A 22,906-nucleotide genomic window follows, 5' to 3' on the forward strand; every position below is an offset into this window, starting at 1 on the left:
TCTGTAGACCAGGCTGGCCTCGAACTCAGAAACCCGCCTGCCTCTGCCTCCCAAGTGCTGGGATTAAAGGCGTGCGCCACCACTGCCCGGCTTCCTGCATTTCTTGTAGACAGGATAAATTTGAGGTTGAAATTTTTATGGTTGGGTTGGTGTCTTTATCACTCCACTAGTGTTCCTGCCTGGTTACAGGAGGTAAACAAGAAGGAAGGCCCAAGTGAGGAAAGAAGCTTGAGTCTGACTTAGAAGGGGGAATAAAATAGTCATAAGAAACAGACAGAGGGAGGGAACTGGGAGGCGGGGAGGGGTGGAAAATGGAGGATTCAGGATCAGATGTGGGGAAGGACAGGAGAGAGGACTAGATGGTCATGAAAATAAATGGGAATCTGCAGCTGACAGGGTTGAGGAGGTGGGGGGCAGCTCCAGGACAATACAGAGACCTGGGTAAGGGAGGTGCTCAAGAGTCAGTGTGGGTGACCTTAGCTGCAACCCCCTACATTAGGAATATAGAACCTGCAGAGGTCCTCAGCTTTCTTATGGTCCCCATGGATGTTGTGCTCTGCTCCGATGCACGTAGTGATACTGTGGTACAAAGTCATTTGAAAGTATGGCGCCTCTCAGATAAATTCCCTTAGTCTACTCCACTCAGACTGATGCGCTGTAGCAGAGATGCGCAAGACCGATGCCGACACCAGGGATAAGATGGTGACTAGGGAAGAGCCCCTGTTCTGTGAAGACATTCCTCTGAGTACCCGTGTGGGCAACACGGGAAACATGGCCTGAAGTAGGCACCACCTCCAGTCATGACAGTGACTTCTTGAGGAACATTGATTTCTGAGTGAGCTCAGCAGTTTGTTCTGTAGCTCGAAGTCCTGCACTGCACACAGTGCTTGCCTTTGGTGGTCTTTACCATGGGCATAGCTGAAGTACCCCATAGTTGTGGCAGCTCCCCAGATGTGCTCTTGCTCCTCCTGAGCCTGTAGTCCTCTTTTCTTACAGCAGAGTAGCTCATGTATCAATTGCTTCTCCTCACTGTGGCCAAAACCTGACTGCTCAGGGAAGGGGGTATTTGTTTTGTTTTGTACAGATTCAGTGCTGTCTGTGTTGCTTAGCTGCAGGAATGCGGGGAGAATATCCTGATGTGGGAATGTGTAGAGGATGTTTGTGGCCTTACAGCACAAAGGAATCTGAAAGGGGGCAGAAACCAGGGCAAGGTGACACCAACAAGGACCAGTGAGATGCTCCTCCAGCTGGGAAGTTTCCAGAACCTTCCCAAATAGCTAAAGGCCCAAGCCCCAACTTGTGAGTTTTTAGGAGGGCTACTTCATATCCAAACTATTTAAAAAAAAAAATCACCTTCTGCCTTCCATTTGTAATGGATTATCTGTTCCTGGAACCCAGTAGGGTCATATCACCCTCAGTCTGTAGTGGATCACCTTCCCGCTGGATCATCTTCCTGCTAGGTCCCCATGGCACTGCCTCAGGTCTCCACAGTTGTACCCTCACCTCCCTCGCGGTTTTAGTTGTTCTTCTTTTAGATTGAGTGTTTGTCTTAGTTGGGGTTTCTGTTGCTGAGAAGAGATACCATGACCAAGGCAGCTCGTATAAAGGCAGACATTTAATTGAGGTTGGCTTACAGGTTCAGAGGTTTAGTCCATTATCATAGCAGGAAGTAATGACAGCATGCATGCAGGCATGGTGCTGGAGAAGAAGCTGAGAGTCTGCATCTTGATTCAAAGGCAGCTCAGGCAGCTAGGAGGAAGCTCTCTTCTGCAATGAGTGGGGCCATAGAAAGAGACCTCCAAATCCCACCCCCACAGTGACACACTTCCTCCAACAAGGCCACACCTCCTAACAGAACCATTCCCTATGGGCCAAGCATATTCAAATCACCACATATCCCAGTTCTCGACCCTTAGAAATGAGAGTGAGAGAGAAGAACATTATGCAAATAAAAAATATAGAAGTCACTCAGGTGTATATATTTTTTTTTTTACATAAAGATAAGCCTATAAAACTACATAAGAGCACCCCATGGTGGTCAGAATAGGGCATTGGATCCCTGGACCTAGAGTCACAGACAATTGTGATCAGCCAGATGTGGGTTCTGGAAACCAAACTCAAGTCCCCTGCAGGAGCAGCACATGAGCAGTTACTGAGCCATCGCTGTAGCCCCCATCGCAGCAGCCCCCACTGTTTGTTCCTGATGTGCTTTTCATTTTTTCCAATACATATATACTTAGTATTTTCACTTAAAATAGGTGTCACACATAGAAGCAGCTAGTAAAGAGTGCAATGAGTAGTTATAAACCAGAAACCCATGGACTGGCCCCCTGGCCTCACATCCAAAGGCTCTCCAGAGCCTTCCAGTCTCAGGTGTGCCAAGTGAAGCTACAGAGTCCTTCCCATTACTGCTTTCGTGCCAGTGTTCTCTTAAGATGCATCCGCATCTGCTTGTCTGTACCTCATGCACCCCCTTGTTATAGAATGGCACATTTGCTCCAGGGTGCCATCTCATCCCCCGGGGTGGACATGGGCAGCTCTGCTGGACACTCTCTTATGTGAGTGTCTTATGTAGATTCTGATATCACAAGGTAATGCACTAGGGTACAGGTCCAGAGCCTAGGCACAGATGTCTTCCAGGGCAACTGTCAGTGCCCAATGCCGCACAGTCTGGTCCACTGGGTGTGAGCACAGGCTGCAGCCCTGCCCCTCCCCTACTGATGAGTGTGTGCCAACTCTTGGACAGCTGCTAGTTTCTGAATGTATTTTTGTTTGTTTTGGATTTTTAAACAGTCTTGCTATGTACCCTACACTGATCCACAGACTTGCTATGTAGCCCAAGCTTGCCTTGAGTTTGTGATGCCCCTGTCTAGGTCTCCAGAGTACAGAGTTACAAACATGTAACCAAACTTGCTTCCTGGTGATGATAAAGAATGTTCTGGCTTTACTGTAGTTTTCTTGATGAGTATTTTTTTTTTTTTTTTTTTTTAGAGATTGCTAGATTCTGTGTCTAAAGTCCTCTGTTCTTTCCCTTCTATTTTATTTATTTGTATATTTTGGGGATAGTGTCTTACTGTATAGCCCTATCTCGCCATCTCACATGGAACTTACTATGTAGACCAGGCTAGCCTTGAACTCTCAGAGATCTACCTGCCCCTGCTTCCTTAAAGCTGGGATTAAGAGATGTGCCTGGCAGTTCTTATAAGATATTCTTCTATAACTGTCTTAGTTTTCTATCTATTGCTGTGATAAAATAACATGACCAAGTTGAGGAGAGGAGAAAAGGGTTAATTTGTTTACATATCCCCATCACAGTCCATCATGAGGGGAATTCGTCATGGAGGAATGCTGCTTAGTGTCTTGCTCCCGTGGCTTTCTTAGCAACCCAGGACCACCTGCCCCAAGGATGGTACTGCCATAGTAGGCTGAGAGCTCTCCTCACATCACTAATAAAGAAAATGTACCACAGACTTACCTACTGGCCAGTCAATCTAGTGGAAGTGTTTTTCTCAGTCGAAGTTCCCTCTTAGATGACCTAAGCTTATGTCAAGTTGACAAAAAAAAAAAAAAAAAAAAANAAAANAAAAAAAAATCCAGCCTAATACTATTTTTTAAAATGTGTTAGCATTACCTTTCCTATCCAAGTCTATGATGCTCCAGTTTATTTGAGCTTTGTGTGTAATGTGATCTAACTTTCTTTCTGTCTCTATTTCCTGGACCCCGGGCCCTAGCCAAGCTGTGTTGAAAGGCTGACATACTCTCTGTCCTGCAGTCCAGTGCTGCTGTGAATCCAGGGTCCAGCCCTCTGCCTACTGAAGCTTTTCCAACTGTCCTGCTTCTGGAACAATAGCTCCTCCCACTGTAGTTTTTCTCCAGGGTGTTGGGTCCCCACTCCTGCCCTTGGCACTTCATCTATACAGAATCTGCTGTCCCGGGCCCACAGAGGTAGCTGTTAGGTAGCAGATTGGAATATCTTTCAATACACAGGTGGCTTTCTCATGCAGCCTCCTAGAGCCAACTGGATTCCAGTGGTGATTTTCAAGCTGTGGAGGAGGAGGAAGAGGAGGAGGAGGAGGAAGAGCCTCTCCCACTTCCTTTCAGTGCCACTGGGAGGTCCTGGCTAGCATAGATACAGGAAGTAGGAACAGTGTGCCTGGGCTCGCTGTTCCTACTTACAGGAACAGGAGAGTCAGTCTCCACCAGCCAAACAAGGTAGCCAGTTGCACCTTGTTTCTTTTCAGTATTTCAGCAGCGTTCTAAAATTATTCTTTTGTGGGAATATCCTCTCACAGTAACATAAGCATAGCATACGCCAAGAAAGCTGCCCCACCCCACGATGTTTAGCACATTTTAACCAAAAATTATCCGACTTTGTTGAAAGGACAACTTGAGTTCCTAGAGGAATGGCTTGTTCTTCTGTGTTGGGATACTCCATATAGAAAACTCACACGTTCTCAAACCTGTGTGCTGCAAGTAAAGGTTCATGAGTAGTCCATCCATGAAGGAAAGCAAGTGAAGGGTTCTTAGCTACAGTGGTGGTACACTGAAGGGCAGTGCTCGGAGAAGATAGCCCTGGCTGTGCAGACATCAGGACCCAGAACTCCCCGTGTAGCCCAGGATGGCCTCAGACCCTCAGTTCCCCTGCCTCTGCCTCCTGATGCTGAGATTGCGTATGTGTACTACCTCGCTAGGTAGAAATAGTCATTAAAATGATTCATTAAAACAGAGGGCTAGAGAGACAGGCCAGTTAAGAACACTTGTTCTTGCAAAGGACATGGATTCAAGTAGTACCACGCAGTGATGTGCCGTGGACCAGCCCTGACACGGTTGAGTACTGAGACGAGGCATAGCATTGGACAGAGGCAAAGGCTGATGACCTCTGCCCTTAACTCTCTCTCACTGTTCTGGGGGCCACAAGCTGATGGCTTCTGGCAGTTTCACAGAGAAAGGAAAAAAAAAAAAAACAGAAAGGCAGGAACACACACACACACACACACACACTTGGTGGATAGAGCAGAGCCCAAATAGCCACACTTTATTTTTTCTTTCAGCATTTTTATACCCTCTTAGACAAAAGGTCTTTATAAAATTACCTCACAGATAAAATGTTATACAAAAGGGGAGTTACAGAGGATGTTGATAGTAAGTCAAAGCAGTGTTTCATTCTATAAGCTGATTATAAGTTCAAAGTCACAGTTGCACATGGCCTTGCCTTATCTTAGTACGCACCTCTGGCCTCATCCTTTAACTTGACCTAGAATGAATGTTTCTCCTTGATCATAAATCTGTCCCAGCCTATTTCCCTTTTTAGTGTAATTATAAAAGCTCATTGTATTCTTTATTATGCAGCCTTTACTTATTTTGTGAGGAGTGGGTACATTCTATTCTTGATTTTAAGTTTATTTATTACATCTTTCTGGCAAAATAACTAAAACCATCTCCTTAAACTTTTTTCCTAAAATTATTTGAATCAAATCAGGAATTCTATAGTCACTAATTCATTTAAACAGCATAAATTAGCATCTTCATGTTGATCTGCAGGAAATTTGCCCAATAGGGTGGGCTATCTCTGAGGAAGTAGTGACACCAGGCTCTAGGCAATGAGGGTCTCCCGGTGTCCACTCACACCAAGCCACATAAATGAGGACTGTGGCAGTGACAAACAGGAGAAAGCACATCAGTAGCAAGAAGCAGTCAATCCTGGGATGAAGTCCCTGGGACTGTGCCTCACCAGAGCTCACCCATCACAGCTGAGCAGGATGGTGGCGCAGCTCCAGGGAGCCCACTTCCCCACTGCAGCTCTTCCTGCATGCCACCCACCAGTGACCCAACAATCACTGTAACTCCAGTTCCAGAGAATCAAGCATCCTCTTCCAGCCTCCAAGGGCACCATACGTGGGGAACAGACAGACAGTTAAGAAAAACACACAAACAACATAAAATAAAAGTAAATCTTCAAAGAAAACCCCCCACAAAGTATGAGGTATGGTGGCACACACCCTTAATCCCAGCACTCAGGAGGCAAAGGCAGGCGGAGCCCCTGGTTCAAGACTAACCTGGTCTATATGACAAGTTCCAAGCCAGCTGGAGTTCTGTGGTAAGACCACACCTGATCAGAGACCCTTCCAACTAAACTTGCCATGTAGCAGAAGGCAGGCTTGACTTTTGGGCTTGGTGTGTGTGTGTGTGTGTGTGTGTGTGTGTGTGTGTGTGTGTGTGTGTGCGTGTGTGTTTTACCAATCAGGCTGGCTCCCTTGGCTTTTTTTTTTTTTTTTTTTCCAAATCAGAGTTCATGTAATGCCTCTTGGCACAGTGAGGCAATTGAGTCCTTGGCCTATGATGTCACATATCCCGTGATTAAAATCCATACCTGGAATTGTCAGTCAGTTCTGTAATTGAGGCATTCATTGTAAGTTAATCTGTGCTCTTGGCTATTAGTGACTGTTCAGGACTCAGAAAAGCCTGCAGTGTTCTTCACTGGCCCACAGTGGTCTTATTTTGTGGCCCAGGGTAGCCTGGAGCTTATTCTGAAGTTGCAGGCTGACTTGAATCTAAAGTAATATCCCTGCTTCAGTCTTGTGAGATGCGTTCCTTCCAACTCACAGCATACAGTGGAGGTGTGTGCTCCAGCTGACTTGACGGTCGGCAAGTGTGAGCTCTGGGCAGTGAAGAACACTGCAGGCTTTTGTGAGTCCTGAATAGCCACTAACAGGATTCTGAGGGTGAGCCACTAGCTCCCTTGTTTCTGAGGCCCAGGGCTGGTGTCTTTCTTCCGATCCTTCCCTACAGACACTGTAAGAGTGTGTCTGTATGCTCCAGCCCTAACATCATCAAGGACTTAGCTTGAAGCAAGTGCTTCACATTCATAATCCATTGATGAAAGCAAGGCATGCTGAAATTACTAATACACAATGAGGTGTTCGAGGTTATCAGGTCTGCCCAGGTGTCATTCAGCAGTACGTCCTGCCTCCTCACCCTATGTCAGTGTTTGCTATCTCTGTGTGGTTATGGAATCCGTGAACCAGTGCCTGTTCTCCCTTAGGTTAGCCACTTAAGGATTCAGAGAAATAAAAGTATCATCAGAAGGCACCTGTCTTCACGTGGCATCTGGGGAAGTGAGGAATGCTAAGCAGCCAGCTGCCTGTTTACTGTAGGTGCTGGGTGACTGGCTCCGAAGAGCCTTGCCTTATCCACTAGGAAGGAAGGAAGGAAGGAAGGAAGGAAGGAAGGAAGGAAGGAAGGAAGGAAGGAAGGAAGGGCCTTACAGAGAAGCTAACCTGAAAGCTGGCAGTAGGAGTGCCGAGGAGGCCATGAGCTGAAGTGAGCAGAGCAGTACCTCATCAGGGACGCTTGCAGGGGAGGCTCATCTGGGAAGGTGCTCTCAGGACTCCTACACTCTCCCGAAGACTTTATACAAGTTCCCATCTGAAACTAAGCCAGAAGTGTGGGACTCGAAAAGAAAAAAGCTAAGTGTTTTTATGAATCATTTAAATGTAATGAATTACAGGCTGACCCCTGTGTAGTCTGCAATTGAGAAACAAAGGCAGAAGGGTCACTACAGTTTGAGGTTAGCTGATCTACATCAAGTTCTAAGCCATCCAAGAACCTGTCTTAAAAGTAAAATAGTGCCAGGCATGGTGGCGCACGCCTCTAATCCCAGCACTCGGGAGGCAGAGGCAGGCGGATTTCTGAGTTTGAGGCCAGCCTGGTCTACAAAATGAGTTCCAGGACAGCCAAGGCTACACAGAGAAACCCTGTCTCGAACCCCCCCCCAAAAAAGTAAAATAGTAATAAAATAAAATATATACTGAGAGAACTTGACAGTCTTATGAAAATTATTTTCCAAAGTAAACCTTTAGAGAGAAGAATGATGTGGTTTTGTAGTTTGAATAATTTCTGTAATGCCTGGTTTACTGGTGGGTGGCTGGGTTCTCCCCTACACATCTGTTCTACACCTCCTGTGGCCTTGTAACTCTTGGTTGGTTGTGGGAAGGTATAGTCTCAGAAAGAGGCCCTTAGAATTGTGGACATCTGACCAGAATTTAGTAAGTGAGTGGTTTGTTAAGGGCTTAATCTGCATGTGACTCTGAAACAGATGGGTTGTAGGCACATTTTATTCTGTAAGAACCCAGTGGTCTTCTGCACACCTGAAGTGATGGCTTGGCTCTTGAATAGTATCATAGTACCTTTTGCTAATACTAGGGGAGTACTGACTGACTGAGGTGCACGCATTCTCTGAGATATTTGGCCAGCCTTTGATGTGCTCCGTGCCTATGTACATGAACCCCACCGTCATCACCACTGGCCTCTTCGTTAGCCCAGAGAAGCTGTCAGCCTCACACTGGCGGTTAAAGCTTTCTACACTCAGGACCCTCGACTGTCGTGTGGAGCTGTCTTTGAGTCCAGTTCAGTTTCATTGCCCACCAGCCTGACAATGTCTCTGTGTCTCTGTTGTCTCGTTAAAAATGCAGCGAAAGGTGTCCGTGTCTTAGTAAGTGCTCACTGAGGAAGTCCCGGCTACGAGCACAGCAACTACATCACGGCCAGTATATGCGTGTCACCCAGAGGGAGGAATGGAAGGAACTTTGAGAAAAATCAAGAGGCTGCCCTAACTGCGGGTCTTTGGGCAGATGCAGTTGCTATGTTTGGGCAGCCAGAAGTCTCTCCCCCATCCCATACCTGCCGCTGCCGCCATCATGCAGACCTGACCTCCCTGTCTGCTGCTTTCTCTCACCCCTTTCTCCCCAGACCAGGGCCTGGCATGTGAGTGTTGCTGCCCAGAAAGTATTTGTCCATTGAGTGCCTTCAGAAGGGTTGGTTGTGACTGGTGCTGCCAATCATGCCAAGCCCACGATGTCAGCAGTGGCCAGCTGTGTGGCACACACGCCCTTTTCACTGTTTAAAGGATACTTAACCACTGTTCACCTCACCCACCTTGATTCACAGTAAAAATCGGATGCTACAAGTGTCTCCTGGCCATGTGGGTTAAGCATCATTGTGACTGCTCTCTCCTTTCAGATGTTCCTCCTGCGGATCAAGAGAAGCTCTTTATACAGAAGCTACGCCAGTGCTGTGTCCTCTTTGACTTTGTCTCTGACCCACTGAGTGACCTGAAGTGGAAGGAAGTCAAGCGAGCTGCACTAAGCGAGATGGTGGAGTATATCACCCACAACCGCAACGTGATCACAGAGCCCATTTACCCTGAGGCCGTCCACATGGTGAGTGACAGCGCTCACAGCACACCCCACCTGAGCTGCAGGAGGGTCCATCACAGCCTCACCAGAGAGAACCCCCTCCTCTTGCCCCAAGATTTGGGGTATCCCAAGCACAAACCCAGCCCTCCCGGTCCCACCCTACAGGGTGGTGGTGAGGGTTACGTGAATGCAAACAGCTCCTCTCCCTGTCAGGAGATGTCATCTGTTCTTCCTGGGTGTTCTTTGGCTTGACTTTTTAACACCTCAGTGTTGGTGCCCTTGTATAGTTCAGAAGTAAGTGCCCTGCCCACCCGTGTACCCTCAGCAAAGAGCAGATGCCCAGGGTAGCAATGCCCAGGGTGGTGAGCGGCAGGCTCTTGCTCCTCCCTCTACTCCATCTCTCATGCTGTGGACGTCGACAGTTCGGGAACTGTGAGGAGCTATACTGAGTATCTTCACAGCTTTGTTGGTTCTGGGGTGGCCATTATAGTCAGTCCTCTTGGAACTTCTTCTGTGGCTTAAGTCAAGAGTGTAGCTTCATTTTCTTCTATGATTATTAAATTTGTTCTTACATCAGATATTAAGATCCATTTCCTCCATTCATTGAAGATAAAAGTATTGAAATTAACTTTCTTTTAAAATTAAATCTCTCTCTCAGTACCTTTTAAATTTATTAATAGGTCAGTTACAGTATGGAGTTTTCTGTTTTTAAGCAGTCCTGGCAGCCAGTATGGCCGAATTTATACTCTGTAATCCAAGAAGGAAGAATCTGCCTTGTTTGGGCCAAAGGCCTACCCTTCAGCCAAGTGCGCTCGAGACGGCTTGACTCGGCTTCTCACTTGACTTCCCTGGAGTGCCTGAGATGGGCGCTCTAGAAACTTCTTCCATGGGTTGGTCGCTACTCCTACTCCTGTCACAGAGGCTCCCTAGCTAGAGTTGTAACTTTGTTCCCTCTCCTGAGCATCATGCCCTCCCTGAGGGGTGGGGAGTGATCAGGTGGCTCCCAGAATTTGACACACATTTTCTGAATTTAACACACATTTTCTGATTTTTTTTTTTTTTTTTTTTTTTTTTTTTTTTTTTGANCGGGGTTTTTTTTTTTTTTTTTTTTTTTTTTTTTGGTTTTTTGAGACAGGGTTTCTCTGTATAGCCCTGGCTGTCCTAGAACTCACTCCATAGACATTTTCTGAATTTGACACACATTTTCTGAATTTCCACTGTGGCCTAGGCACTCTTAGGGGAGAAAGAACAGATTCTGACAAGGATGAAATAAGCCAACCGGCTCTTTGTTGACTTGAAATGGCATGATTCAGATGACGTGGTACTGGGGAAAGGCAAGCTACGGATGCAGGGCTGAGGGTGTGGCTTCTGCTCCTTACCGTGTGTGCAAGAAGGCCCAGAGAGGAGAGTCACAACCTACTCAAGCTGTCAGATGTCATGTGTGTCTGTGTATATCAGTATGTGTCGTCTCTGTGTGTGTATCTGTGCGTGTGTATATCTATATATGTGTCGTCTCTGTGTGTGTTTATCTATCTATATCAGCATGTGTCTCTGTGTGTGTGTGTCTGCCCTGACCTCCTGTTTGTCAGGTGCTCTGTGAGAAGAATACGAGCAGGGAGAGGTTGGATTCTTGTATGGACTGATAGTATATTAATTATTTTCTCAGACTCCCTGACACTGGGGAAGGTAGTGGTGGTTGGTAGTCTGTTCATGGTGTGTCTTGTGCTCATCTTAGTGAATCAAGAATCAAGAGAGGGGCTGAGCAGGGTGGTGCACGCCTTTAATCCCAGCACTTGAGAGGCAGAAGCAGGAGGATCTCTGAGTTCAAGGCCAGCCTGGTCTCCAAAGTGAATTCCATGACAACCAGGACTATACAGAGAAACCCTGTCTTTAAAAAAAATCAAGAGAGGGCTGGAGAGATGGCTCAGTAGTTAAGAGCACTGGACACTGGCTGCTCTCCTAAAGGTCCTGAGTTCAATTCCCAGCAACCACATGGTGACTTACAACCATCTATAATGGGATCTGGTGCCCTCTTCTGGTGTGTCTGAAGATAGCAACAGTATACTCACATACATAAAACAAATAAATTTAAAAAAAAAAAATCAAGAGAGCTCCAGCCAGCCTGTGCCCTTCCAAGGCCTGCCTCCAGTGACCCATTTGTATCAGACACACCTCCCACTTCAAAGGTTCCACCCCTTCCAAAACAGTGCCTTATGCCGAGGAACAAGCATTCAGACACATGCCCATAGAGCACATTTCAAGCCCAGAGTAGCAGACAGCAACAATGAAAAGTACAGTGAAAGCTGAGTGGGTTGGGGCTGGAGTGGCTGTCGTGAGACACAGCAGCACATGTGGGATTCAGGAAGCCTACCAAGGCCTCCATCCCAGTGGGCCCTTCTTTGGGTCAATTCTAATGAGAAGCTTAGCAGCCCTCAGCCCCAGCCAGTGGCCACGTTCACAGCACTTTGCCCATGCTCGACAGCTACCTGCTGCTGTTTCTTCTGTGTGGAGTGCATGTGATTGTGTTTCTAGTGTTTTTTTTTGGGGGGGGGGGGTTTGAGGCAGGGTTTCTCTGTATAGCCTTGGCTGTCCTGGAACTCACTTTGTACACCAGGCTGGCCTCGAACTCAGAAATCCGCCTGCCTCTGCCTCCCGAGTGCTGGGATTGTTTCTAGTGTTTTTAGAGACATTAATTTCCACTAACTGGAGAATCCACAGCGGGGTAGCTATACAAACATCCCCTATTTGACCGGAATGCTGTGTAGCTTCTTAATGGCTTTTAAGACATTATTTATCTTAAAGTTCACCCCTTACCTAAGGAGTTTGTAGTATTGATACTTCTAACATTTCTTTCAAAAGGAAATCTTATTCTGCTCCCTTACCACTGCCTGCACAGGACAACCTTTAACCTGCTTTCTCTCTGATTTATTAAAATGGCTCACAGGCTGTGGTCCAGCTAGTCTAGTGATGGCCTTTTTCCAATGGAAAGTCCAAGAATCCAGTAGCTTTTTAGTTCATAAGTGTGATGTCTCCGCTGGTTTTGGTATATTTGGCATCCCAAAGAAGTAGGCTCTAATGCCTGTGAGGAAATGAACTTCACCATTGAGAGTGAGAGCAAGCTTCCTTTTCCATGTCTTTATATAGGCTGCCATCAAAACATGTGGCCCAGATGAAAGGTGGCTCTTCCCACCTCAAAAGATCTGGAGTAAAGGTGGATCTTCTCTCCTCAAAAGATCCAGATTTAAATCTGGTCTTTCCACTTCAAATGATTTAATTAAAAAGAAAATTAGCCACAGGTGTACCTACCCTCTTGAGTTTTAGTTAGTTCCAGAGGTGGTCAAGGTGACCACCAAGAATAGCATCACAGCTATTGCAGATATAAAACAGCACCGCTCTTCCAGCCTAATTTCTCAGGTTTGAAAAAGTACCAGCCACTTCTCATGAACGTGTATTGAGACATAATTCCAGGACATAATTTCAGGACAGCCAGGAGTATACAACACAGAGAAACCGTCTCGGAAAAACAAAACAGAGAGAGAGAGAGAGAGAGAGAGAGAGAGAGAGAGAGAATAAATATTTTCCTCAGCTGTATTTTTCTTGAGCTTACTTCCTTGTCTTAGCCCAATGTCAGATGTTCTTGCCAATTTCCTTGAAGCAGCCCCAAGAGCTCTCCACCTCTCCCCCCTTTTTTTTTCATAAACAAGACTGCCTCTGTCTTAGGTTGTTCTGACAAGAATGCCTTTCTTACCCATCATTGAAAATGTATTAACCAAGGTAATACATTTCTTTCTCAGGTTAGTAAGGCTCTGTGCAGAATCTTACCCATCATTGACTACAAGCCTGTTAAACTAGTGGCTCTGTCTGGTGATCCATTTCAAGCCGTGCATTTTTGGCTACCAAAATGTTGATGTTGTTAAAGGCAAGTTTTATCAAAATGGGAAGGCATAAGAATATTCTCAGGACAAGAAGGGCCAACATGATCAAACTAAGCCAAATGTAGAGCTTGATCAAGATGAATAATTTTATCAGCAGTATCTACAGCATCAAAGCTCAGCGGAGCAGCATTCTTTAAGTTCATAATCCCGATATGCAAAGTTAAAACATCCAGAGAGGTGTTAGAATTATGCCAAATACCCTGCAAGTGTCTTTGAGTTTTCTCCCAATTATAGTAACTATCATTGTAATTTTTAGAAGTAACACAAATCCATTGGTATTTAGCATGACACTTGAGATGGCTTCTTACTCTTAAACTCTCAACCTCCTCTCCAATAATTTGAATAGTATTATAAAGAACATCAGTCTGTGTTCCAAACACCTATCTAAATCTTCTTGAATACTCAGAGCATTAGTATTGTCTTTTGCTAAGTGATTAACAAAAGTGGCTGTCTTAATTTCTTGTGTCAAAGCAATTGCAGAAGCAGTGGTGCTGGCTATTATTGTGATCAAAGCTGCTGTACCTGCAGTAATCAAGCCCACTACCCTCTTGCTTCTGCTTAAAGCCTGACTCACTTCTTCCAGGATTTGTATGCTTTTTTCAGAATACCAAGGTCCTGTCATACTCACAGGCAATAAAATGGAAGCTGGTTGATAGGCCACCATCACAGACATGCCAGATTTCAACACACTAACACAATTAGAAAGTGTACAATCAATACAACTTACATTAAATACCATAGAAGAAACTAAAGTAATTTTAACATAGTCAACTGATAAAATATTAGGAGACTTAACACATGCATGAACACTTGTTCAAAATCCAGATCCTGCCCCAATTTTGTCTATTTTTAATGTAACTTCATAGAGAGCTACAGCTAACTCCCAAATGTGCCATTAAAAATGACCTGAATCTGATTGCCAAAGACCTATGGACATCTCCTTTTGTCCATTGTTTGATTCATTCCCTGCCCAGTCAATAATTTGCCTATTATTGGAAACATTAAACCACATTGGTAGTTTATTATAATATTCTTTCTATCTAACAGTTTTGTTAAATGCCAGTTCCATATTCTGTGTGGGTTCAGATCCACAAGGTTGTATCTCATGAAGATCGGGGCAGATCCCTCATAATACTTAGGCATGCCCATCTCTATGCTTTGGGTTACAGTTTTAAAGATATTCTTCTTTCAGTTTTCTAGCCTTGACAATACAAAAGGATAGCAAAGGTGGGTCCAGCACATATGCCCAGTACAGCTTCTTAGGCAACATCATCAGGGCGTTAAGCAAACTCACGGTCAGCATCTTTCTTTGTCCCAGCATCAGCATATCTCACCAATCACTCTGGAAGCCACCACACTCTTTCAGCATCCTGAGAAAAAAACCACAAACATGCCCTCTTCCCCACATTAATGCCCATTCGGGACAATGCTGTATGCTAGTAAGTGGATCCTTCCATTTCACTGAAGCATATGTAGTGAAAGTGAGAGGATGCCAAAATGCTTAGCAGCTGAATGTTCACGAACGTCCAAATTTTAAAAATTTAAGATAAAAAGAACATGATTTAAATAGTTTTGTGATGTATAGGGATATAATTCCCCCTTTTTTATTTTATGAGATATTGTTTTAAAGTTCTGTGGGCCCATTCCACAATACTTTGTCCTTGAGGATTATAAGGAATCCCAGTAATATGGGTAATGTTAAATTGTCGACAGAACATCTCAAATGCATGGCTGCAGTAGCCAGTTCTGTTTTAACCTGATTTGGAACACCCAGTATAGAAAAACAACGCAGGCAATGACTAATTATGGTTTTAGTTGTTTCTCCTGTTGAAGCAGTTGCAACAAGAAAACCTAAGGTTTCAATAGTCACATGTACATATTTTAATTTTCCAAAATCAGAAACATGAGTTACATCCATTTGCCATAATTGATTAGGTATGAGTCCTCGAGGATTAACACCATTATGTGGTACAGGAAGAAACTGGGGGCAAGTCTTTACAATTCTCTAGAAATATCAGATTGTTGTCTCAAGCTATTACTATTTTGATGATGTAAAGAATGAGATTGTTTGGCTAATTATTCTGTGTAAGGCCTATAATCTGCCTGGTATACAAATCTGCTGTGGCATTCCTCTCACTAAGGGGTCTGGGCGATCCAGTATGAGCTCTTAAATGTCCTATAAATAAGAATTAGTATATTCTCTTAAATTGAATTGTATTTGCATAAATAATTGTAAAATTTGAGAATTAGCAGTATCTAAAAAAGGAACAGTTTCAAGCAGTTGCAAAGCATGAGCTATATATTGGCTATCAGTATACAAATTAAAAGCTTGATTTTTCAACAGTTCAAAAACAGTGGCTTCAGCACATAATTAGATTATTTGTGCTGAATGGGGGAAAACTCAAGAGAATAAACATGTGATCCAATTACGTATACCGCCTTCCCATCAGATGAGCTATCTGTAAATACAGGAAGCACATTCTGTATGGGCTACCTACGCAAATTTACAGGAAATACAAAAGCACACATAGAGGCAAATTGTAACAACTTGTCTTTTGGATAATGATTATCAATTTTGCCTAAAAAGTTTGCACATGCAATAGACCAAATATCATCAGTATTCTGCAATAACCAATTTAATTGCTGTTTGGAATAAGGAATAAATACTTCATCAGGTTCTTTCCCAGAATACTTTCGTGATTCCATCCTACAACTCTGTATTAACAGCTTTCTTTGGAGACAAAGAAAGATGAATCCACATTAATGGTCCCTTTTGCCAAAGGACTGCTGTGGGTGCAAACAGCCAGCAATTGATCACAGTCTATGTAATGTATCTGTTGTTGACTAATAGCTTCCTCTACTTTCTGCAAAGCTATTTGTCCCTCATCAGTTAATTGTTGAAGAGAATGAGAATTAGGATTTGGGTCCTCCTTGAGAATATCAAGTTGTGGTTTAAGTTCTCCAGTTGGCTAAGGTGAAGTGACATCTCCTAACAGCTTTTGAAAATCATTTAAAGTAGGTAAATTATCTTTTCTTATTAGGATTTTCTGTGCTACAATATGTTTAGGATATAACTAATGTCCCAAATATTGAAAAGGAAATTGCCTTTGAATCTTTTTTGGAGCAACAACCAATCCTCAAGATTTTAAAGCTTGTTGTATAAGAGCAAAGGCTTATAGTAAAACACCTTCAGAAGGATCAGCTAATAAAATATCATCCATATAATGAATAATATACACAGAAAAATTCAAAGTCCTAACCTTTTGTATTGAAGCAGCAACAAATTTTTGACATAAAGTAGGGCCATAAGCCATTCCTTGAGGCAAAACTTTCCAATGATATTGCTTCATGGGTTCTTTAAAGTGACAAGCAGGCACACTAAATGCAAACCTTTTGCAGTCATTGCGATGCAAGTGAATAGTATAAAAACAGTCTTTTAAATCTATAATAATTTTATACCAATTTTTTGGAATGGCAACTGGAGCCAGTAAGCCAGGATGTAATGCTCCCATAAGTTCCATAGTTTCGTTAACCTTTGGTAAATCTTGCAATAATCTCCACTTGCCTGAATTGTTTTCTTAATTACAAATATGGGTGAGTTCCTGAGCTTGTGATTGAATTGTAAACTGCCAATGTTCTGTTAGCTTTATATATATTTAACTATAATATGTAAAAGTTTCTTTTGCAATATCAGAGCATTACCATAAGTTTGGAAGGCAATCCAATGTTTAACAGTGTAGACAACCCAGTCCCTCTAAACTCAGTGCCACGTGCATTGCTTTCATGTTACAGAGGTTGGCTGCCAGTTCTTGTAAATGAATGCGCGACAGTGCAGCTTTCAATTTTTAATACCTCATTAAAGAAACATTGTTTTAAATCCTATCTTTTATAAGTCTGACTTCTAGATCAAAGAATTACATAAAATATTATTCCAATTTAGAGGCATCTTTAGAGCCCTGTTTCCCTAGGTTGGCTCATGCCATGTGTTGTTGCTAGAATGACTCCAAACCTGAGTTACCAGTTTTAAGCCAACTTTGTGTTACCAATGTTACAAAATTTTAACCATACCCAAAAACTTATTTGCCAATAATCTATAACCAAGACACACAGAACATATTTATATAGTTAAAACCAGTCAGAAACAAACATGAAGTGGTCATACACGTTTACATATTTAGACTAGACAGACAAAATTTTCTTACTTTTTCCAGCTGTAATTTCAAGGGAGGAGCACCCTGCCACCTGCTGAACCCAAATGTTCCAGCAGATAAAGTTTTAACCATTTTTTCTTTTGAATATGAAACACAAAGCAACAATCAAGCAACAAAACCAAACCACAGACATAAACTGACAGACATGGACAGACTGACACGCCAAGGACAAACAATAGACAGAGAGGGAAGAGAACCGGATGTCCCACCAAAGGGACCCAGATCCAAGACTAGGCATTCCCCAGTGGGAGCCAGAGAGGAAGCAAGATATCTCCTGAGCTCTGCTTGGCTTTAGCCTATCTCTAAGCATATGTGCAGAAAGCACTCTACTATCGCCCTGTCCCATTTCACAGACTTTACTCACTGCTGGCCCAGATTTTTTATATTTTCCTTTGTGTGAGCTTCCTCTTCTGCCATGTCCTTCACTGAACCCCTCGTACTCAAGCCTCAACGTTGAGGGCACCACCTGACCAGCCCAGCTCAGTCAGTCAGCAAGGTCTCAAGGGATGGAGTGAGGACTAAAGAGAGAAAAGACAATTCAACAACATTATAACATGACTCCAGCAAGTACTAAAGTGAGTTTATTTTTTCCCAGCCTGGTTTTATACCATTCTAAGTACATGCAAAGAATAAGGTCGGTTCTTAGTCAAGGACAAGCAAGGCATAAACAAAGGTCCCATGGTCACTGTATTTAGGGGCTTATCAAGATGATCAAGATACAGGGGGTACATTCCTCAGCTATATTTTTCTTGAGCTTACTCCTTGTCTTAGCCCAGTGTCAGATCTTCTTGCCAATTTCCTTGAAGCAGCCCCAAGAGCAGCAGGGTCTTTGGTTCCCTGGGGATGCCAAGAGCTCTCCACAGCAGGTTTCCCGGTTCCCCAGGGATGCCCTGACACACTCAGTGTTCACTGCCACCCAGGTTGCTGGCAGGTGTACCTATCACAGGGTTAGCAGAGACTGTGGCTTCCTTTCTGGGCTCAGGCCTGGGTCACAGTGACATGGCTGAATATGCTGAGCTCAGGGTTGTTGGTAAGCATGGACCTGTCATGGTTCCTTTCTATAGAAAAGAGGAGAGAAGTTTGAGATCAGCCAGAATGCCAAGTGCGCCTCCTGTGGGAGGACCAAAGCAAAGAGACAGGCCCCAGCGTTTGGCACTGTGACCCTGCATAAAGTGTCTGGAGGCCTGGGCCTACAGTATTGTTTCTGTCATCACAGTCAAGTCTGCTACCCAAAGACTGAAGGAGTTGGAAAAGCAGTTAGAAACACTGCCATTTTAACCATCCCTACCCTAAATTCCTTAATTTATGTAAAAATGGAGCAGAGCCCTTATGAGAGTAAATTCCGTAAGAGGAAAGTTGGTATCCTGAATTGCTGAATTCATGGGATGCTCCTTTCTCCAAAGCCTTGGACACAGGGAGGGAGGCCTTGTAGGCAGAAAGGGGTCTGGGTAGGGCACTGCTTGGATAGATTGGCTGGCTCAGGAGCCCTTCGCAGCACATGGAGCTCTGGATTACCCAGACACCTGTGCTGGATCACTAACTAGAACATAACTCAGTGTACTCACTGAGTCAGGAAACTATACTGCATCCCTTCCGAACTCCCACACTCTGTTGCCTTGGGGCGCTTCCACTGAAAATGGCAATATGGTCTCAGCCCTCCCAGAGCCAGCCTGCACGTGTCTGAGGAACAAGACCAGACATTAGTAGGCAGCAATCAGAGCTGAGAGCTGCCTGACCACTGCTACTGTCAGGAGGATGAGCTGCTCCACCCAGAGTCAGAGAGTGGAGCAGGGTGGTGCCTGGCAGGGGCTGTGCTCCAAGGACCTCAGGAGCAAAAAGACTTAGGTTGGGTGGAGTGTGGCTAGAGTCCTGACCCTGGAAACCTAATGCCCTTCACTCAGGCTGCCTGCTGAGAACATGTAGGAAGAGCTTTGCTGTGGGGGGTGCCGTGGGACAAGCTGGCTAACAGACATGCCCCAGCATGTCAGAGAAGTAGTGGAGTAAGCTACTTGACTGGGACAGCTGAGAGAAATGGGCAGGTGTGGGTGGTGTTAGGGTAGGAACAAGATGTGGTTTGATTTGATTTGAGATGTGCAGAGAGAGAAATTACTGCCCAGGATTCTGACTTCAAGTAGGATGGCAAGTCCAGTTCTAGGTGCAGATGCCCACGTCACTATTGTACTGTGCGCTCAAAGGAGACTGTTGGACATCTGAGGATAGCCCAGACTCGATCCACAGACTCTCAGGGACAACTTTCTCTCTGCCCCATATCCCATGCTCAGTATGCAGCTATTCTCTTAGACACTCTTTATTCTCTTGAACTTCCATGTGGGTGCTGGGAGTTGAACCTGGGTCCTTTGTAAGAACAAGTGCTCTTAACCCCCAAACCAACCCTCAAGTTCCTTGTTTCTAATTTTCATTCCCAGTCTCTGAGACTTTGAACTCAGGTGGTTTTTGTGGCTTCAGGGACTTGGTTTTAGTATGAGTGTTGCTTTTTGCAGTAGGACATTAAACTGCAAGACAATTTCATGGAGAGTTGGTTAGATTAGGTGACTGGGATATTAAAAACACATGGTGTGAAGTGCTGTTTTCTATCTGTGGCATAGAAATAAATTCATAAGAATAAAATCAAAATAGCAGACAGAAAGTCATGAAACACAGCAAAGTGTCACTCATCTAACAGAAGCTGAGTTGTTGGTTACTTATTTAAGTAGGTTCTAAAAATAAACCTAGCGGAGCACAGGCCCAGCTTTAGCTATACCTGCCTTTGGATGGTGTGACCTGGGCAATTCCTCTTTGCCCAATGTTTTGGTAATTCTAAAATACTTTTACAATGATTATGTACCACATTTATTATCACCCAAAATCCACAAATTAAAAACAAAACTAGACTAAAATCAAGCAATCTGTGTAACATTATGATAGTGCTGCCCACCCACGTAGGACTCCTGTTGGTTTCCAGGAAATTGAGTTCACCCCATTATTTTACCACTCACCCCATTTATTTAGTCACTGTTGCATACTTGATTGCATATTTATGGGTTTATGAGTTTTCCTCAAGATATACTGGAACAAACCTGCAATGTTCTCCCGCCCACATCCCAGGACAGGCATCTCATGGACCCTGGGACGGTTGGTTTTGGACACTTGTCACTGCTTCAGTGAGGAAAGGGTGTTTAGAATTGAGGAGAAGAGGGTAGCCAACAGGGACGTTTCCATATACTTTACAGCCCTGCTTCGAGTGAGGGCTAAGTCACGTGGCCCTCTCTAGTTCTTTGCTTTGTTTTACCACCGTCACAATAACCTGGGCTAAAGATGAGTGAATAACAGTAATGCGCTAACTGAGATTATCTGCATATTTTAAAGAGATCTGCTCTTACAATTTTGAAAGTTTCCCCTGTTTGATGGTTTTAAATACTAAAAGAAATACATGGTTATTTTTATAACAAGTGAAACAAATTTAAAAAGAAAACTCAACTCTTCCCTCACACTGCCCTTCTCCCTGCTTTAGATATGTTCATTCCCAACCAACTAATTCATTCTAGTTCTTTTTTTTTTTTTTTTCCTTTTGAGAAAGCTGCTGAGAAGCCTTGGGGAGGATGAGTGAGTTCAGGTCGTAGGTGATGTCACAGGTGAGCTGAGGAGTGTGGCCAGTATGTCAATTGTGCAGTTTGCTTGTTCAGTGTAGCTCAGTAGAGCTGGATGGTTAAGGCCCAGAGTTGTTAGGTAAAACTTTGCAGTCCCTGTACTCAGGCGGCACAAACAAGAAGATGGCAGCAAATTTGAGGCCGGTCTGCTCTGCATGGCAAGTGTCCAGCCAGCGTGGTTGCTAGGCTGTTTCTTCTGCTCCTGGAGCACATCAAAGAGATTCAAAGAACCAGAGTGGAGGGGAGCCAGGAACTTTGGAGGGACTTCAGGTCTAGAGAGTATTATTCTCACACTGTCTGTCACTTATCTTTCTCTATACCTGTGCCATGGTATTTGCCAGAGCGTCTGGGAAGTGGGCTCGTCCCGGTGTGACTGTTGGAGTTTGCTTTCTGTTGCTAAGCAAGTGTTGGAGATTCATCTTGTTGGTGAGTCAGTCGTTCCCTCAAACTGCTCCCTGTGCTGTTCATTGTACAAGCACCCAGCTTGCTTATCCCTTCCCCAGTTAATGCCGTTGGGTGGCTTCTGGCATTGGCCATAAGCTGTTGTGTTTGTAGATGAGTTTTAGACTCAGATGTGCATGAACCTTGTGCACATTGCAATGGGTTTCAGGGCCAGCACGCTAGCACCCAAGAACTCTGTCCTTCATTTAGATGAAGTTAGCTCTGACTCATTTCTGTAATTGCTAATACTGTGGAGCCATGGCTAAAGAACCCAGAAAGATTTTCCTCATGTTTCTGTTACAGGTTCACATTCTGATTGAAGTCTGTGGCTCATTTGTCTGCAGGCTCTTTTAGCTGGCCTATCATTGCAGAAGCTGCCAGCCTCCATAGAACAGCTTTGCACAGTAGTTGTCCATCAATTGACTGTATTAGTGAGTCTGTTTCTGTATTCCACTGTGTTCTGCCATTGGTCTCTGGGACTCTGTTCTCTGACGCTTCTGTATATTGGATCCCAGTGTCCTGGGATCTGGGGCTGCCCAGGCTCACGGGTGCTGTTTCTTTGCTCTCTGCTGTTCCTCAGTTTCCTGCCTGTTTCCTCCCTTTCTGTCTTCCGGCTCCCCAGTCACTCCCCTGTGTCTCATCTCTCAGTTCCACCCCATAGTTCATGTCTCACCCTTTGGCCATCACCCCTGGTAGTTGGACTTGTATCTTTTGTTTATAGCTTCTGTGTCTATGCCTCACTTTTTGTCTGCTGATACCCACATCAGTCAGGTCAGTTCAAGATGAATTGCCTGCTCTGTGTGTAACTTGCATTTCCCTGTTTTCCACCTATCTGGTCTTCACCTGTGTAAAACTGGATTTGGCCTGTAGAGTCCTGTATATTTCGGTTGTTCCTTTTAATGTTTTTCAGGCATACTTGGAGATGCAGTTAAGAAACATGGAGATAGTTTGATCCTTTTGGTTTTTGTTTTAACCATTAAACAGGACCTGAGCTTTGCTAGCCTAGAGCTAACAACTTCTCCATTGCCAATCCAAGGCCCAGATGACACTGAATCCAAGGCACTAGTGGTTGGGAGTTTTTCTGGCCTGCTTGATGAAGTAGCCACTCTCCCCAGCCTTCCCTAATACAGTTATCTTTCAATGTCCAGGGGGATTCGTATATCAGAGGATGCTCAAGACCTTTATATGAGAGGTATCATGTCTGCAAAGCCACATCTTCCTGTCCACTCTCAGTTTTCTCCTGCTTTAAGTCATCTCTAGAGACTTACACCTAGAATACTGCAGGTGCTGTGTGCTGACTCTTTACCTAGTATACTGCAGGTGCTGTGTGATGACTCATTACTTAGCACACTGTAGGTGCTGACTCATTACCTAGTACACTGTAGGTGCTGTGTGATGACTCTTTACCTAGTACACTGTAGGTGCTGTGTGATGACTCATTACCTAGTACACTGCAGGTGCTGTGTGATGACTCATTA

At 44.3% G+C, this 22,906-nt stretch overlaps 1 protein-coding gene across 9 annotated transcripts in view; it reads left to right on the forward strand.

The window, feature by feature from the left end:
- Ppp2r5c (protein phosphatase 2 regulatory subunit B'gamma) overlaps window positions 1–22,906 on the forward strand; it is a 142,891-nt gene that overhangs the window by 69,515 nt on the left and 50,470 nt on the right. For all 9 annotated transcript variants that reach the window (XM_029541157.1, XM_029541156.1, XM_029541155.1 and 6 more), the window contains one exon: window positions 9,019–9,218. In XM_029541157.1, coding sequence (XP_029397017.1) covers window positions 9,019–9,218 — 200 coding nt within the window. The remainder of the gene's footprint in view (window positions 1–9,018; window positions 9,219–22,906) is intronic.

Source organism: Mus pahari, chromosome 7, assembly GCF_900095145.1.
Source record: "Mus pahari chromosome 7, PAHARI_EIJ_v1.1, whole genome shotgun sequence".
NCBI classification, from domain to species: Eukaryota; Metazoa; Chordata; class Mammalia; order Rodentia; family Muridae; genus Mus; species Mus pahari.